The sequence below is a fragment of the Rhincodon typus genome, chromosome 9 (genome assembly GCF_021869965.1).
Source record: "Rhincodon typus isolate 14 chromosome 9, sRhiTyp1.1, whole genome shotgun sequence".
NCBI classification, from domain to species: Eukaryota; Metazoa; Chordata; class Chondrichthyes; order Orectolobiformes; family Rhincodontidae; genus Rhincodon; species Rhincodon typus.
Genome location: NC_063340.1, coordinates 75,569,769 through 75,586,080, shown reverse-complemented (window position 1 = coordinate 75,586,080; position 16,312 = coordinate 75,569,769). Strand labels below are relative to the sequence as shown.

The following is a 16,312-nucleotide window of genomic DNA, read 5'->3' as shown; positions in this document are numbered from 1 at the left end:
GCCAACAGGACTTTATAATTATTGCCAAAATTGAGCTACATTTCAGGTGTGTGTTTCAGCAAAGATTTAATTACGTTAAAGTATATCTTAACATTGACTCACTTGTTTCACTTGAACATCATTAGTAAAATGTTTGCCACAAACTTCCTGCTTTGTCTGCCTGTGCAAGTGATCTTTCCCACAAGATGTACACCTTCAATCCCTTCTAGTGATGTATTCCTGGCTTCTTCTCTCTAGTCTCCCCTCCCCTGCCATTGTTTCCAAACCTTGACTATCATTTTTTTTGAGGGGGGCAGGGAAGGTGTTAATATTCTGAATTCTCACATCCTGAGCTCCATTCAGTGGCAGATATTGTTCAGTGCAGGCAGTCCTGGGACATACAAAAACTTCTGCCACTAGATGGAACCAGTCAATCTACAGTACTATACAGCTATTTTTTAAAATGTATCTACATTATATTTTGTTTATATTTAGTGGTGCATTTTACTTTGCAAGTTATTTCAGTTAGGAATGCATAGTAGTGCACATGTATGGTACAATATTTTAGCCTGTGCATTCTGTTTTAAGTGAGAAATGTCTGCAGGGACCCAACTCTGACTTTGCACTAATTCTATTGTAACTTTATTTACAAAGTCACAATTGTCAGGAACACAGACAACTAAATGAAAACCTGTATTTGCAATTGTACTTTAAGGTATTTTGAATACAAGCAAAACTGGGAAACTTTCAAAGCTCCTGGAGAAAAAGATAGGAAAGAACTGCGATGGGGGATAAGGGTACGTATCTCTAATCCTTTACCAGCACATTCTCAAATTTAAGAGATGTCAGGACTGAATTGTTTCAAGTATATGTTGTTCTTCCCTAGGAACAAATGCTTTATAAGAACGAACTACCTCTGGTGAGTGGTCTCTTTTCTAGTTTCCTATTGAATCCCACTATCCCCAGTCCACAACCATGACTATTAGCCAGGTCCTCTCGAACTGTAGTTGTAACATTTAATCTAAATTTACATTATTTTAAATTTCACAAAATCCCTAGTGTGGAAGCAAGTCATTTAGCTTTCGGGTTCACACTGACCCTCCAAAAAGCATCCCACCCAGACCCAAACTCCTACTCTATCCCTGTAACCCCGCATTCCCTGGCTAATCCAGCTCGCCTGCACATCTTTGGACTGTGGGAGGAAACCCACGCAGAAATGAGGAGAATGTACAAACTCCACACAGTTACGCAAGGGTGAAATCAAACCCGGGTCCCTGGTGCTCAGAGGCAGCATTGCTAACCACTGAGCCACTGTGACACCCTTTAAATATCAGCAATAGATATCTTTTACTACATTGTAAGTGCAAGATGTTAATGAATACCTTTTGGCAGTTTATCTACTGTATCAGCACTGGTTACTGGAATTTTTGACATTGTACTTTTCAGGCATTTGTAACTCTTCAACCCCATCACTTTTTGTTGTTGTTAATGTGAATTTGGTTGCTAAAATGCTTAAGTTTGGAAGTAGCTTGTGACTTATCAATAGAATAACTACTTTCTCTGACTTCACCCCACTGTAGAAATCTCAGCACAGTTATGTTCCAAATGACTACATTATACCAACAGAGAAGAAGCGATCTGCATTGCGATGGCAAATTAGACATGAACTAGCAACTGGAACCATTCCACAGAAGTTTTTCTGCCCTTTATAGCTAGATTAACTTGGTATGATGTTTATATAAATCACGTTCTTTTGTAATTGACTAACAGCATGAATTGTGCGATGAAGTCATAGATTTTATTGTTTCATAAAAATAAAAGTCCTCTTTTTCTAAACTTGTTTACTGCATAATTCTTAAGGGAAGTCTTTGTAAGGTAGTTTGAATGGATAGAGGGGTGAGAATCTGGTATCGTGCCATAGCAGTTTCTTCTCGAGAAAATTGACTGCATCCAGTGTAAGAACCAAGGTCTCGTATTTCAGCATACTGTGAACATTCAGCCCTGGAAAACAAAATAGAGCAGAATTTCAGAAAGCCCAGTAAAATCCAACTGATATGGAACCAGCTTTCCATCAATCCTCAACACTGCTTCAATTGTGTTTGTGATGGAAGATTAAGAACTATTATTGACCTTGTACAGCTGTCATTCATCCCAACAACTTCTGCCACAATCCCTGAGCTGTAGTCACTATACATGATTCTTTCCAAGGAATCATTATTTACATGCAAGTCTTGAAAAGCTATTTGATAGCAGGATTAAGACTATATCTGTATGACTTGGCTACAATTTGAATAAATGAATTGGTCCGATAGAAGAACTTAACAGTATTTTTATTTCTTTAGTCTATTGCTACTATAGAAATCTATCTTGCAGATTAGCTAATCATGTATTTCATTTGTTGTCAAATTTCACTATGTTCAAATTAGTTGCCAGATTAACCGCAGTTTCTTAAAAAAATGAAACAGGCATCAGTGATTCAGTTTTGCGTCACGTAGCTGTATGTCATTTTGTTTAATAGCACTCTATATAATGAAGCATTGCTAAATTCTATCTCTTACAGGCAATCTTCCACAAACTCTGTCATCAATTCTAACTGTAGTATCTAAAATGAATTACATAGCTGGTCATCTTAAAATAATCAAATATACATGCAGATCAGGAGCAGGAGTAGACCATTCAGCCTCTTGAGCCTGCTGTGCCATTCAATAAAATCATGACTGATTGGAATGTGTCCTCAGCTCCACGTTCCTGCCTACTCCTATTACCTTTGATTCCCTTGAGAGCCAAGAATCTATCTACCTCTGCCTTTAAAAATATTAAATTCTTGGTTTCTGAGTTCCAAAGACTCACTACCCACAATGCATTTCTCAGCATCTCTATCTTCAAATAGAAACCTTACTTATTATAATTGTCTCTTATTTCTAGCCTCACCAACAAGAGAAACAGCTATCCTGTCAAATACTCTTAGTATCATCTCAATAAAATCACCTCTCATTCTTTTTTAAATTCCAATTGATGCATATCCATCCTTTCCTAATAGGATAACCCACCACCCTCAATGCTAGGTATCAATCAAGTGAATCTTCTCTGAATTGCTTCTGACACATTCATATTTCGTCTCAAATGAGAAGACCAAACTTTACACAGCACTCCAGTACCTAAATATATAATTACCCCACATTTCCTTAACCACTCTTCTAACAAATATTTAAGTACAGATTTTTAAGTACAGATTTTTAAGAGTCATTGGAAATGAGTCCTTTTATTTGTACAAATTTACATCCATAAAAGGTATTGGTGGAACTTCCTGACTCCAAACATGATGGCCAAATCTTCCTTCTCTATCTAGGTGTATTTATACCAAAGTCCTGAATGCATATGCTAGTGGGCATTCCTATCCATTGGGCCACCTCTGAGCTAATACCGCATAGATGCTGTATGGGGCAGCATCGCATCTCAATACCAGATCACGCTTGGGATCATAGTGTGCCAAAACCTTAGAGGATGATTGCTGTTTCTTCACTTCCCTGAAAGCTATGGCTTGGCTACATGACCATTTCCAAGGCTAACCCTTTTTTAAGATTTGACACAAATGTGCCAGGATGGAGGCCAGTTTATGTATGAACACTCAATAATTCACCAGCCCAAGGAAAGACCTAAGCTCCGGTACAGATGTGGGAGCCAGGGCACATTTGATTGCCTTCACTTAATTTTCCAACAGGTGTAACCTGGTGTGTTGACTCTGTTGCCCAGGTAAGTCATTTGGGGTGCATAGAATGCAGATTTTTTTTCCCTTCTAAGGCATATGTCCGCCTGGGAAAAATGTCTTGAGGACTATGTCCAAGTTCTCTGGTCTTCCCTGTTATTAGCATGTCATCTAGATAAATGGCGACCTGAGGTAGACCTTGTAAAATGTTCTCCGTCGTCTGCTGAAAAATTGCACAGGCTGACAATACCCCAAATGGCACGCTTGAATATTGGCACAAACCCTTATGGGCATTAATTGTGGCAAACTTCTGGGAATCTTCATTTAACCACAATTGCAAGTACGCATGGCTCATGTCCAGCTTAGTGAAGAACAGCCCTCCTGCTAGCTTTCCATATAAAACCTCTAATGTGAGGGTTCGTCTTTTTATCCAACTGCGAAAAGTGGTTTACCATTTGTTTAGAACCCCACAAAGGTGAACCGATCCATCAGGCTTCACAATCGGTACAACCAGTGCTGCACATTCCACAAACTGCACTAGCTTGATGATTGCTTCACTTTCCAGCCTTCTGATTTCTGCCTGTATTTTTGCCCATAAAGAAATGGGACTGTGCAGGCCTTTCAGAATTGTGGAATTCACCCTCACTAAGGGTCACCGGACCCAGAACATTAACTCTGACTTTTTCTTCACTGATGCTGCCAGACCTGCTGAACTTTTCCAGCAACTTCTGTTTTTGTTCCTGATTTACAGCGACCGCAGTTGGTTTCTTTGAATAGTCCCTAGACTTTCCTGAAAATCTTCCGGGTATTTAATTAGGACTTCACTCAGGCAGCCATTTTCTAATCGAAAAATGTTGAGCCAATCTAGCTGGATGTTTCTCAACCAATTTTGCCCCATCAGGCTTGGGCTCGAGCCTTTTACAACAACTGGTGGTAACAGAGCCAGCTGCTTCTCATAAGAGACCGGAATTAAGATTGTACCTTAATCTGTAAAAGGACCCCGGTATAAATTCTCAGTCTAGCCAAGGCCTTCTGCAAACTTAAGGGTTGTAGGCCGAGTGAATTTGGCTAAAGTCTGCCTTGCCAGTATCGACCTCCATTAGATCCAGGTGACCATTTCACCAGTCGTTTTTTTTTGTTTGGTTCTGATTTAGATGTTGCTAAGCAATTTAACTGTTCCAGACCAGGTGTAGGTGGACATTCTTCTGGATACCAGCCTATGAGTTCTCTTACGCCATCTGGGCCTAGTGAGACTTTCTTCTTGTCTCAGGTCCGCATACCAGCAGCAACTACAATGGCTTGCTGGCTCGGATCTGGAAGTAAATTTTATCTGTTTGGCTGAGATTTTGCCTTGTTTTAAGGTTTTGCTGTGGGCTGATATGTCGTGTAATTGCTTTCACTCAAGTGGGGTTCCTTAAGCTCAGTCGGACTGGCAAGGGTGTCCACTTCCATCGGAATACCCTGTAACTTCATATGTCCCACTTGCCAGATAGTCCAGTGATAAAGCCAGTTGTAGTGCCTGTTTGAAGTCCAATTGGGCTTCAGCTAGTTGGCACTTTTGCATAGTTACATCATTAATCCCACATACCAAATGGTCTCTCAGCATCTCATTAAGCAATAAACTGAAGTCAGATGCCTCTGCTGGTCATCTTAACCTAGTCAAAATTCCCAATACGGATTCCCATGTTTCTCAAATTGCCAAGTAAAACCAATACTGTTTCTGCATTAGAGGAAGCTTGGGGTCGTAATATTCCTTCGCTAAATCTGTGAACTCTTGAAAGGTCTTCATATCTGGTGCCTCACAGAAAGTTAGGCTCCCAATAACCGAAAAAAAACTGCGGGTCCACAAGCTGTCAGGAGAATTACTCATTGTTTTCTCATCCGCCCAATGTCATTTGCCGGAAAAAATGACACATTGGGCCCAGTCTTTGATGGCAGAATTGAATGAGTTAAGCATCCCAAATAACGGCATGATGCCAGAAATGCTTACGCCAACTCAAAGACAACTGTTGCAAGTGAGTTTCTTCAGGACCGTGCTTTTTCTTGTCACCACTGATATAACTCCACAGAGGCCAGTGTCCTGTCATCAAGTCACCCTTTATTCATACGTGAAGAGTCCTTTACGCTGATCCAGCTCCCTCAGAGCCAGCCGTCAGAGTGAACAGGATGTCAGACAGTCATGTTCTTATCTGTAAGCCAGGACTCTCCAATTGGAACAGATTGGAACAGCCCCAATCAGGGAACTCTCAGATGAGTGTCACCTGGCTGACCTCAGACTGGTTTACTGCAAGGTGAAAATGTATTCCTTATTCTAACAAATAATTATTTCTAGAGTGACAGGTACATCTAATATTAATGTACAGACAGTTGCAATCTACTTGAAGGAATAAGATGGTGAGGGTGGTTGTTAATTGAGTACGCTTGCTGATGTGAAATTATTTTTTGTTTCCCACCCTCTTAAACAATTCACATTGTACATATTGAGGGGTTCCATGCACACACAATTCTCTGATTTAAAAATGATGAATGGTCATTGAGGGAACCTGGAATAAAACATCATAGTCCAGCTCTACCTCGCCTACATCCAAATTCTACAGAAACCTTCTAATAAGGAGTCAGTGGCCAATGTTTGGGAATGACAGCCCCTGGCTGATAATATTTTCTCCTCCCCTTAATCCAGGACTATATAAATTAATTATGCTTCTGCTGAAGAGTTATTAAACCTGCAGCATCCTGGGTTTTGTTAAATAGACTGTGTACTAGGGCTTGGAATTACATTAATCCAGGAGCTCAGTAGGTAAGTTACACTTTGAAGGTTACACCACTGTGGCAAATGAATTTGAGGTTATTTGATATATATTTGATTTTTGATATTTTCTTAATTTAAGCTAAATAAGAAATGCAAAAGAAACAATCTTACCTATAACAGGCATTACAGTCATGGTTTTAGAATGTTTTGTTGCTGCTAAAATATTTTCTGGCATGTCTTCATTACTAAAGAAGTAAACAGTAAGTAAATGAATTTCACAATGTAAATATTCACAGCATTCGTACTAGGTAATTTAAACTATGTTGGCGTTAGTTGACACTTCCAGAAAAGTAATGTTTTCTCGAAAGCTAACTTACGCCTAATGAATATGTAGGAATATATAACTGATGCCTGAATTCAAAAATTCTGTTGAAAGATTCATGTGCCTGTTTGGTGTTTAATCTCGCAACCTACTTGATGGTTCTTGACTACTAAATAAATAGATTAATTGAACTACATTTCACAATTCGTCATGGGTAGAATTGGAGCTGAATCTTTATGGTACCTCGACAAGTGCATTGCTACACTACACAGTATTTACTCTGAATAGTATGATTCAAATAAAATGCATTTTAACTGGTATTGAAAATACTGATTTGGAAAATTGTTTTAAATTTTCTTGAGTTCAAACATGTGTGATGATTTTGCAACTAACCTGAACTAATATGCCCAGAATGAGGCTGAAACTAGATAAAATTCCCATAATTGCACAATAAATTAATCTGATTCAGATCACTGGTGCATTTTAAATGCAAAGCCAGCAACTGCAATATTGCATTTAAATTATCTTTCTTTCACAGTGGATTGAATAGCTTGTACTATTTTTTTTCCCAAACAATAACCCTACATTTATAGAACATTTTAAAATTGTAGCACAGAACAAATACTTACACATCTACAATAAGAACAGAATTTCCCCAGTGTCGATACCGTGCCAAGTCAAGAAGGTATTCAGGATCTGGGCTGGGCATCTCGAGGGAATCAACAATGTGAAGGTAATCCTAAAAGAAGGCATCAAAAGATGATACAAATAAGTACACTACACCAGTGATGTGAAAAAGTAGGTGATCAGAATAATTGTCGTAAGTCACCTTAGAGGCAGATTTAGACTGAAGACACTCAAATGGAGCATAAATGCCTACACGGGGAGTTCTGACAAAGGGTCACTGGACTCAATGTTAACTCTGTTTTTCTCTCTACAGATGCTGCCAGACCAGCTGAGTTTCTTCAGCACTTTGTTTTTGTTTCCAATTTCCAGCATCCCCAGTTCTTTGTTTTAATGACATGGCAATGGGGGCTAAGATTATTTTTTGTTAGAAATTATTTTTTTCTTTATGCATAACTGCAAAACATTGATGGTCAAAAGAAATACAAGCACCATGACGACACTACCATATAGGTACTTCTATCAGTACTGTGCTCTATTCACATTACAACGTCTACTTAAAAGCAATTTAAGTTCCAAATCTCTGAATTATGCTGCCTTCTTAATTAACCCCAAAACCTCAGCAATTAGAAGAAAACTTTCAAGTTTTGTACAGCTGGCAATTATGAATAACATTGAAATAGAATCAGAAAATGCTGGAAATCCTCAGCCACGTGAATGTCTGTGGAGAAAGAGAGTTAACATTTCAGGTCACTGATGGTAACTGTTCAGCAGGACTAAAACATTAACTGTATTTTTCTCCACAAATGCCACCTGAACTTTGTGCAGTCCCAGCATCTTTTTTTTCAGATTTCCAGCACATGTTGTATTTTGTTTTGTTTTAAATAAATAAAATTAGTTTGGGTAGGTGAGCCACCTAGTTGTCACAACTAGAAAAAAAGCCTAAGGTTCAGTGAAGAGTGAAATAAAGCAGATAAGAAGTTCACAAATGACTTGGAAACAACAGGCTAGTCCTTACCTGCGCAAACTTCACAGTGAGAGCCACTTTCAGTCCCATGACACGCACTTTCATAGGCAACATGTAATAATAACTAGTTGGCCCTCGAGGACCATGGGCAACACCACCTGTCAAACAATTTATTTGACACTTAACTTTTTTTAATATGCAGATCTGTCTAGTTTATATGCTGAGTGTTCTCTTTCTGAACTGGCTTCCAATGATTATTTCACTATAAATAGTTAAAAAGTTGAAACCTTTCCCCATTGCTATTCCATATGACAATGATTGTTTACATTTTCTGTTGAACTACAAATATCCTTAATGTGTTGTAAGAAGCACTAATTTTAATGTATACATGTTCCATGAGCATTGCTTTCATGTTCCCTAAGTATAACAAAAATGATTATCCCAACTTTTGAGAACGGTGTATGAACACACGTTTCAGAACTAGGCTTTCCCTAATCAATAAAAACAGTTCCTTTAACATTGTATTAGATGTTGCAGCATGTTATTCAATTAAAAGGGCACAAGATATTGGAAATGTTTAAACGAATGCATCTATTGCAAAATATTATGAATGTGGTCAGCAGTCCAAATTCTATATTGTCCTGGCCTGACTTCTGGAATACAAATGGAGTGTATTGAGTGTACAAACAACAAGTGGAGGGTGGGCAGAGGAGAAAGAGTTTTACACCGCTTGTTATACAGAATGAAAAAAATGCTTACTTTATACATGTTTACAACATAGTTAGAAATAGAGAAACAGCAGAATTATACCTCCAAAGACAGCATGAAAATGTTTAATTAACAGAATTACTTAAATAAATAAAAATGCTTTAATCAACAGATGATTACCTCCCCTCCATATTGGTGACCGGATGCTGCCATGGCGTGCCCTGCCACTTCCCTTCTGTCGCCATGGCTTCCTACCTCCACCTCGCACTTCAGCTCGAGACTTCACCTTGGCATAGCTCTACAAATTTAAAATGGATTTTCTATCAGTATTTTTACAGTCCTGATCAACATGTGTTAAATTATAAGGATAGTTTGCTTAAACCTAGTTTGCATTCTCTTGAGTTTAGAACCCAAGTTCTTAGAATTATACGATCGTACAGATTGGATGGGAACAAAGAATCAATTCCCTTCAGTTGGTGAAAATACCCTACCATCACCACCACCACCTCAAAGACTGTAGATTGTAGGTCAATGGAAATTTAAGAACATGACATTTTTTTTAAATAACGGTATCAATGGATATAAAGCAAAACAGTTAATTACATTAAAATGCAGATAAGCCTTGATTTATTTAAATAGCTGACAACCCGAACGCCTAAAATGGGCTACACCTGTTCCTAGAACATGGTCTTCAGAATGAAAATATTTGTGAACTGAATAGCTTGCATTCTCGAGTATAAAATAAATAGTACTTACTATTCTTTTGAAGTTTTTCTGCCAAATTGCAACTTCATGTAGAATATCAATTCTGTTTAAAAATAAAAGAGTTAATCCATGGCATTTGTTTTCTGAAATAGTAACTGTACACATTATATTTAAAATCAATCATTACGGTAGAGGAGGAGCCCATTCGGTCCATTGTGCCTGTGCTGGCTTTCAAAATGGGCATCTGAGCTAGTTACATTCTCCTGTCTTCTCTCTGTACTCCTGTACACTGTTCCTTTTCAAAAATCACATAATTCCTTTTTGAGTGCCTCATTTGAACCTGCTTCCACCGTATTATCAAGCAACATGTTACAGGTCATAACAACATGCTGCATGAAAACATTTTATCTCATTTCAATTTTGCTTCTTTTACTATTACCTTAAACCGATGCCCTCCTTTCTGAATCCTTTCTTGAGTGGGAGCATATTTACTTTGGCCAAACCTCTAATGATTTTGAATACTTCAATCAGATCTCCCTTTAGCCTTCTCTTCATTTAAAACAGTCCAAATTTGTCCAGTTGGTCTTCATAACTGAAAGTCCTCCCTGGAACCATTCTCAAAAGCCTTTCCTGTACTCTCTCCAAAGCCATCACAATATTCCTGAAGTGCAGAACCCAGAATTGGAATACTCCAGTGAGGCCAAAGTAGTGTTTCATGTAAGTTCAATACAACTTTCTCCATGCTCCCATTAGTAAAGCCTATTAGTCAACATTATGTCAAATAATACAGTAGTAATGTTGATAAATGCAAAAATTTCTTTACGAAATGACCTTGAATGCACTACTTTTCATGCAGCTAACAATTACAATTAAATCTTGGTTCATTTTGATGCAGAGGGCAAAACAGGCTGCTTGACTGGCACATCACCTAGTCCAGACCATCACACCTTCCACGACCATGCCTACATTGATTTATATAAGTTGCACTTCAAAGATTTATGAAGATTTCTCTCAGGACACCTCCCAAAGTTTCAACTTATACCACCAAGAAAGTTAACAGCTACAGATGCATTTTGCACAGCATCATTTTGCACATTCTCAAGTCACACATCATCGGAACAGAAACATGTAATGTCACTGTTGTTCAAGGAGATACACTATCATCACGAAGGACAACTAGAGATGAAGAATAAGTGCTTGTCTTGCTAGTAACATTCTCTTTCATTTGTTTCTGCTGCACATGGAGTTTTCCACTCTATGGTCCCTTTAAGGTTGCTACACATGCACGCATCTTAAAGTGAAAGTTGTGTATGGTCTTTTGATTTCTTCTGTGGCACATTCTGAATTGCTGCATGTATAGTAAAATCTTGATAAGACAAAGCATGAGATAAACCCTGCAATATTCAAGTCAAACGGAACGGTGTTATAAGTTGGCAGCAGTGTGATTTCACAGTTGACAACATAGAAAGTAAATGGAGAGATACAGTATCAGCGTCTCGTATAAGAATGCTCCGAGGCTCTCTTTTCAACAGGGTATAAGTTGAAAAGAAAAGGCAAAAAGATAAAAAGTATTTATCAACAAGGCTGATATTGTACACTCCCCAATCACAATCTCTGCCTTTTTCTTTTATAAACAGATGCTTCAGTCCAAAATTGTCCATGCCGACCAGCTATCCTAAATAAATCTAGTCCCATTTGCCAGCACTTGGTCCGTATCCCTCTAAGCCCTTCCTATTCATATACAGACCCAGACGCCTTTTAAATGTTATAATTGTACCAGCCTCCACCACTTCCACTAGCAGCTTGTTCCATACACGTACCACCCTCTGTGTGAAAACATTGCCCCTTAGATTTCTTTTAAATCTTTCCCCTCTCATCTTAAACCTATGCCCTCTAGTTTTGGACTTCCCCAACCCAGGGAAAAGACCTTCTCTACTCATCCTATCCATGTCCTTCATGATTTTATAAACTTCAATAAAGTCACCCCTCAACATCTGATGCTCCAGGAAAAATAGCCCCAGCATATTCAGCCTCTCTGCATAGCTCAAACTCTCCAACCCTGGCAACATCCTCGTAAATCTTTTCTGAACCCTCTCAGGTTTCACAACATCTTCCAGAAGGAGACCTGAATTGCGTGCAGTATTCCAAAAGTGGCCTAACCAATGTCCTGTACAGCCGCAACATGAACTCCCAACTCCTATAGTCAATGGAATGACCAATAAAAGCAAGCGTACGTAATGCCTTCTTCACTATATAAAAACTGAAAGAACTGAGGATGCTGTAAATCAGGAACAAAAACAGAAGTTACTGGAAAAGCTCAACAGTCTGGCAGCATCAGTAGAGAAAAAAAATCAGAGTTAACGTTTCGGGTCCAGTGACCCTACCTCAGAAAGGACCTGAAACATTAACTCTGATTTTTTTCTCCACTGATGCTGCCAGACCTGCTGAGCTTTTCCAGGAACTTCTGTTTTTGTGCCTTCTTCACCATCCTGTCTACCTGGGCCTCCACTTTCAAGAAACTACGAACCTACACTCCAAAGTCTTTTAATCTTTAAATTTGTCTAAGTTTTTCCCTTTTAAGCACAATGTTCACACCAAGCAATCATAAGTTATTTAACAAAGCAGCAAATCCTCATTGCCAGTTTCCAAATTCGGTTGAGTCACGGTAGCACAGATGAGTACTGTGATGGAATGCACCACATTTACCAGCTCCAACTACACTCAAGAGGCTTGACATCATCTGGTAGAAAGCAGCCCACTGATTAGCACCACATCCACAAACATCCACTTCCTTCACCACCAATGCTAGGTAGCAGCAGTATGAGTTATCTCCAAAGGTGCACTGCAGAAATTCACCAAGGCTCCTAAGACAGTACCTTCCAAACAAGCAACCACTACCATGTAGAAGAACAAGGGCAGCAGTTACATGGGCACACCACCACCTGCAAGTGCCCTCCAAGCCAATCACATTCTGACACCATCCTTCAGAGTCACTGGGGCAAAATTATGGAATTCCTTCCCTAACAGCATCTATCTCCAGCACATGGACTACCGCAGTTCAAGAAAACACCTAACCACCAACTTCTCAAGGGCAACCAGGGACAAGCAATAAAATGCTGGCTCAGCCAGTACTGCCCAAATATCATGAGCAATTTTTAAAAAAGTTAGTATGTACAAGAAAGGACTAATTTATGAACATAGGGCAATATGTTACCATCAAGTTTGCTGTTGAGGTTGGTTGGCTCGCCGAGCTGGTTTGTTGTTCCACAGACATTTCGTTACTATGCTGGGTAACATCATCAGTGCAGCCTCCGATGAAGCGTCAGTGTGTTTTCCCGCCTGGTTTTTAAACTCTGGAGTCCGTTGAGCTGGATTGCCCCACTTCAGTTTTCCTTCGTAGTGGAATGTATATGGGGTCAAGTTCTATGTGTTTATTAACGGCTTTCTTCGTGGAGTGCCAGGCTTCTAGGAATTCCCGTGCCTGTCTCTGCTTAGGTTGTCCCAGGATTTTGGTGTTGTCCCAGTCGAATTGGTGGTTCTCCTTATCCATGTGGATTGAGATGAGTGAGTATTGGTCGTGACTTTTTGTAGCCAGTTGGTGTTCATGTACTCTTGTTGTTAGTTTCCTTCCTGTTTGTCCGATGTAGTGTTTCTCAGTCTCTGCAGGGGATCTTATAGATGACATTGGTCCTGTCCTTGGCGGGGAGTGGATCTTTGGTTCAGGTGAACAGTTGTCATAGGGTTGATGTGGGCTTGTGTGCCACTCTGATGCCCAGTGGTCGTAGGAGTCCTGTGGTTAGTTCCGATGTGTTCCTGATGTAGGGTAGTGTGATGAGTGTGTCAGGACGTGTCGTATCTTTCTGATGTTGTTCTTGTAGGCATCTTCTGACCCAGTTTTTTGGATATCCATTATCCTTGAAAACCTGGAAGAGGTATTCTTCTTCCTCTTGGCATAGTTCTATGTTGCTGCAGTGTGTCGTTGCCCGTTTAAATAGTGTTCGCATGCAGCTTCATTTGTGTGTGTTGGGATGGTGACTGTTGAAGTTCAGTACCTGGTCCGTGTGTGTGGCTTTTCTGTGTATTTTCATTTGGAGTTCCCCATTTGTCTTGCTCTCTACAACCATGTCCAGGAATAGGAGCTGTTTGTTCTTCTCCTCCTCTCTGGTAAATTTTAGTCCGGTGAGGGTGTTGTTTATAAGTTTGTGTGTCTCCTCTAGTTTAGTCCGTTTAATGATGACAAAGGTGATCAAGTTTACTTTCAACATTCTAACTGTTTAGGATAACCATATTTCAGTACACTGATGTATTCACTGTTTTTACATTTATTTATATAATTTTGTGCATAGCCGAATATCATAGAGAAAGAAACTGGTTACACTGTGCCAAACTAATACAATGACAATTAATATTTTCCTACAAGGCAGTAAAGAAAGGTAGTGGAACAACAGGAAGACAATTTTAAATAATCAAATTACATAATATTTCAGTTCTGTTGTAATCTCAAAATGAAGTGATTGGTTGATTTATTGTTGTCACATGTACTGAGATACAGTGAAACATGTTGTTTTGTGTGCTTACACAGGCAGATTGTAAGATACAAAGTGCATCAGGTTCACAGAACAGACTGTCGAATACAGTGTTACAGCTGCAGACAAGGTGCAGGGAGAGAGAGATCAGAATACATTACCTTGGAGGTACTGCAAAAACATCAGGGTGTAAATCAATAATGCCTAGCTTGTCATCAGTATAGCTTCGCAGAGACTCTAGCCAGGCCTGTCTGGGCTTCAGATGTGTAGGAACTGCTATCTCACACTTTCGGAAAACAGGCAATCCAGACTCAATTGGTGGTGGTGGTCCTGAAATGTGTTAACCAGATTATGAATGCTGCCATAGTCAAATAATGAATTAATTTTACTCATCCATGAATACAATGGCGACAGTTAAAACAATGCTTTGAAAAGATTCTATTGCCTACCGTCCATTAAAAATGTAAATGTAAAAAATACTTTACCTGGGATTGAACATAATACACCTAAGTAAACAAAGCCTGTTATGGCCTTTAAACTCTGGCTGCAACTGATAACTGACCACTAAATCAGAATTTCCTAACACTAAATGCAGGCTCCTGGTTTTGGTTAGTTCACCTCTTCAAGGAGCCAACTTTATTGGTCACTTTATGATTAATATTTAAAATAATTTCTCCCTCACCTTTTGCTCTCAGTATGTCTTATTTTTCCTTCATAAATTGTAAGCTATAGATAATTGCTGTATTTACACCTTCCTGCTTAATCGAAAACAAGAGTTACAATTAAATTACAGACAGCAAAATATAATTTTGAGATGCTAAAACTGTTATTACCAGCAAGAAATATCATTACCCATGGATAACTGATCAAAACTACAGGCTATTAACAACATGATGTTGCAGAATACTGTCTAATTTCTTTAGCAGAGGATTACTACAATGGAGGCAGTGTGACGATGCAATAATGTACTATATCAAACTAGTAGAATAGACAGATGCAATGCCATTCCATTACATGTTTTCAATCTTCTCCTTGCCAACTGAATGAAAGCAAAAACTGACGTTAGGGTCTTTGCTTAGAAACTGAAGGTTAGATAGGGTCTTGTGCTTAAACACAAACAGAAATTGCTGGAAGAACTCAGCAGGTTTGGCAGCATCTATGGACAGAAAGCAGAGTTAATATTTGGGTCACATGACCCTTCTTCAGAATTCAACTTTGTGTTTTCTCTTGTGCTTAAATACTTAGAATCATACAACCCTACAATGTGGAAGCAGGCCAGTCAGGCCATCAAGTCCTCACTAACACTCCGAAGAGCATCCTATCTAGACACACCCTCCTACCCTATCCCCGTAACCCCATGGCTAATCCACCTTCCCTGCACATCTCTGTACTGTGGGAGGAAACTGGAGAACCTAGAGGAAACCCACGCAGAGACAGAGAGAATGTACAAACTCTACACAGATAGTCACCCAACACTGGAATCAAACCTGGGTCTCTGGTGCTATGAGGCAACACTGCTAACCACTGAGCCAGGGTGCAGCCCTTCTTTGAACAAAATAATACTGAATAGCATACCATTTTTTTTTGTGTCAATGAAGTTTGCTTGGAGATTCGATGGCAATTCATATCCTCCAGATAGAGTTGAGACAAACTATTTCAAAAAGAAAAGAAAGAATCTTAGTTAAAGCAAAAGTAGCACACAAAATATTGTCCCACTTGGCTCTGGAACGTACATTTGATTAAAAATATTTTGTTGCTTTTTACTCAGATAAAGAAAAGAGAAAACCTGAAACAAAGCAACTGTAATTTCAGTAATTTTTAGATGCATTTTTCAATAGTTGTACTTCATAAACATGCATAAAACTAATAAGACATGAGATTACCATATTTATCAGAAAGAACCATGAAGTCATATAGATTTATTTATAAAAGTACATTACCTATTTTAGTTGCAAGACAGAAAAACCGTAAAAGAAAGATACAGAGATAACAAAGAGATAGTAGGAACTGCAGATGCTGGAGAATC

The 16,312-nt window shown here is 39.0% G+C and overlaps 2 protein-coding genes across 2 annotated transcripts in view; one reads left to right on the top strand and one right to left on the bottom strand.

The window, feature by feature from the left end:
- Nucleotides 1-28: 28 nt before the first annotated feature.
- Nucleotides 29-1,815, top strand: LOC125483975 (hydrolethalus syndrome protein 1-like). Its single transcript, XM_048600859.1, has 3 exons — nucleotides 29-776; nucleotides 866-898; nucleotides 1,560-1,815. Exons 1-3 carry the CDS (start codon nucleotides 663-665, stop codon nucleotides 1,689-1,691), a joined length of 279 nt encoding a protein of 92 aa, XP_048456816.1. The 5' UTR covers nucleotides 29-662; the 3' UTR covers nucleotides 1,692-1,815.
- Nucleotides 1,756-16,312, bottom strand: part of mrpl4 (mitochondrial ribosomal protein L4) — a 16,401-nt gene continuing 1,844 nt past the window's right edge. Inside the window, exons 2-9 of the mRNA XM_020516115.2 lie at nucleotides 15,862-15,937; nucleotides 14,448-14,616; nucleotides 9,812-9,863; nucleotides 9,236-9,353; nucleotides 8,399-8,505; nucleotides 7,386-7,495; nucleotides 6,606-6,679; nucleotides 1,756-1,980 (exon numbers count right to left, since the gene is read on the bottom strand). Coding sequence (XP_020371704.2) covers nucleotides 1,835-1,980; nucleotides 6,606-6,679; nucleotides 7,386-7,495; nucleotides 8,399-8,505; nucleotides 9,236-9,353; nucleotides 9,812-9,863; nucleotides 14,448-14,616; nucleotides 15,862-15,937 — 852 coding nt within the window. The 3' untranslated portion in view covers nucleotides 1,756-1,834. The remainder of the gene's footprint in view (nucleotides 1,981-6,605; nucleotides 6,680-7,385; nucleotides 7,496-8,398; nucleotides 8,506-9,235; nucleotides 9,354-9,811; nucleotides 9,864-14,447; nucleotides 14,617-15,861; nucleotides 15,938-16,312) is intronic.

Bases quoted from the DNA above. Each gene is read 5' to 3' on its own strand.
- LOC125483975 (XM_048600859.1), top strand. From the start codon at position 663: ATGAAAACCTGTATTTGCAATTGTACTTTAAGGTATTTTGAATACAAG. The intron at 777-865 runs GTACGTATCTCT...GTTCTTCCCTAG, and splicing joins AACTGCGATGGGGGATAAGG to GAACAAATGCTTTATAAGAA. The intron at 899-1,559 runs GTGAGTGGTCTC...ACCCCACTGTAG, and splicing joins ATAAGAACGAACTACCTCTG to AAATCTCAGCACAGTTATGT.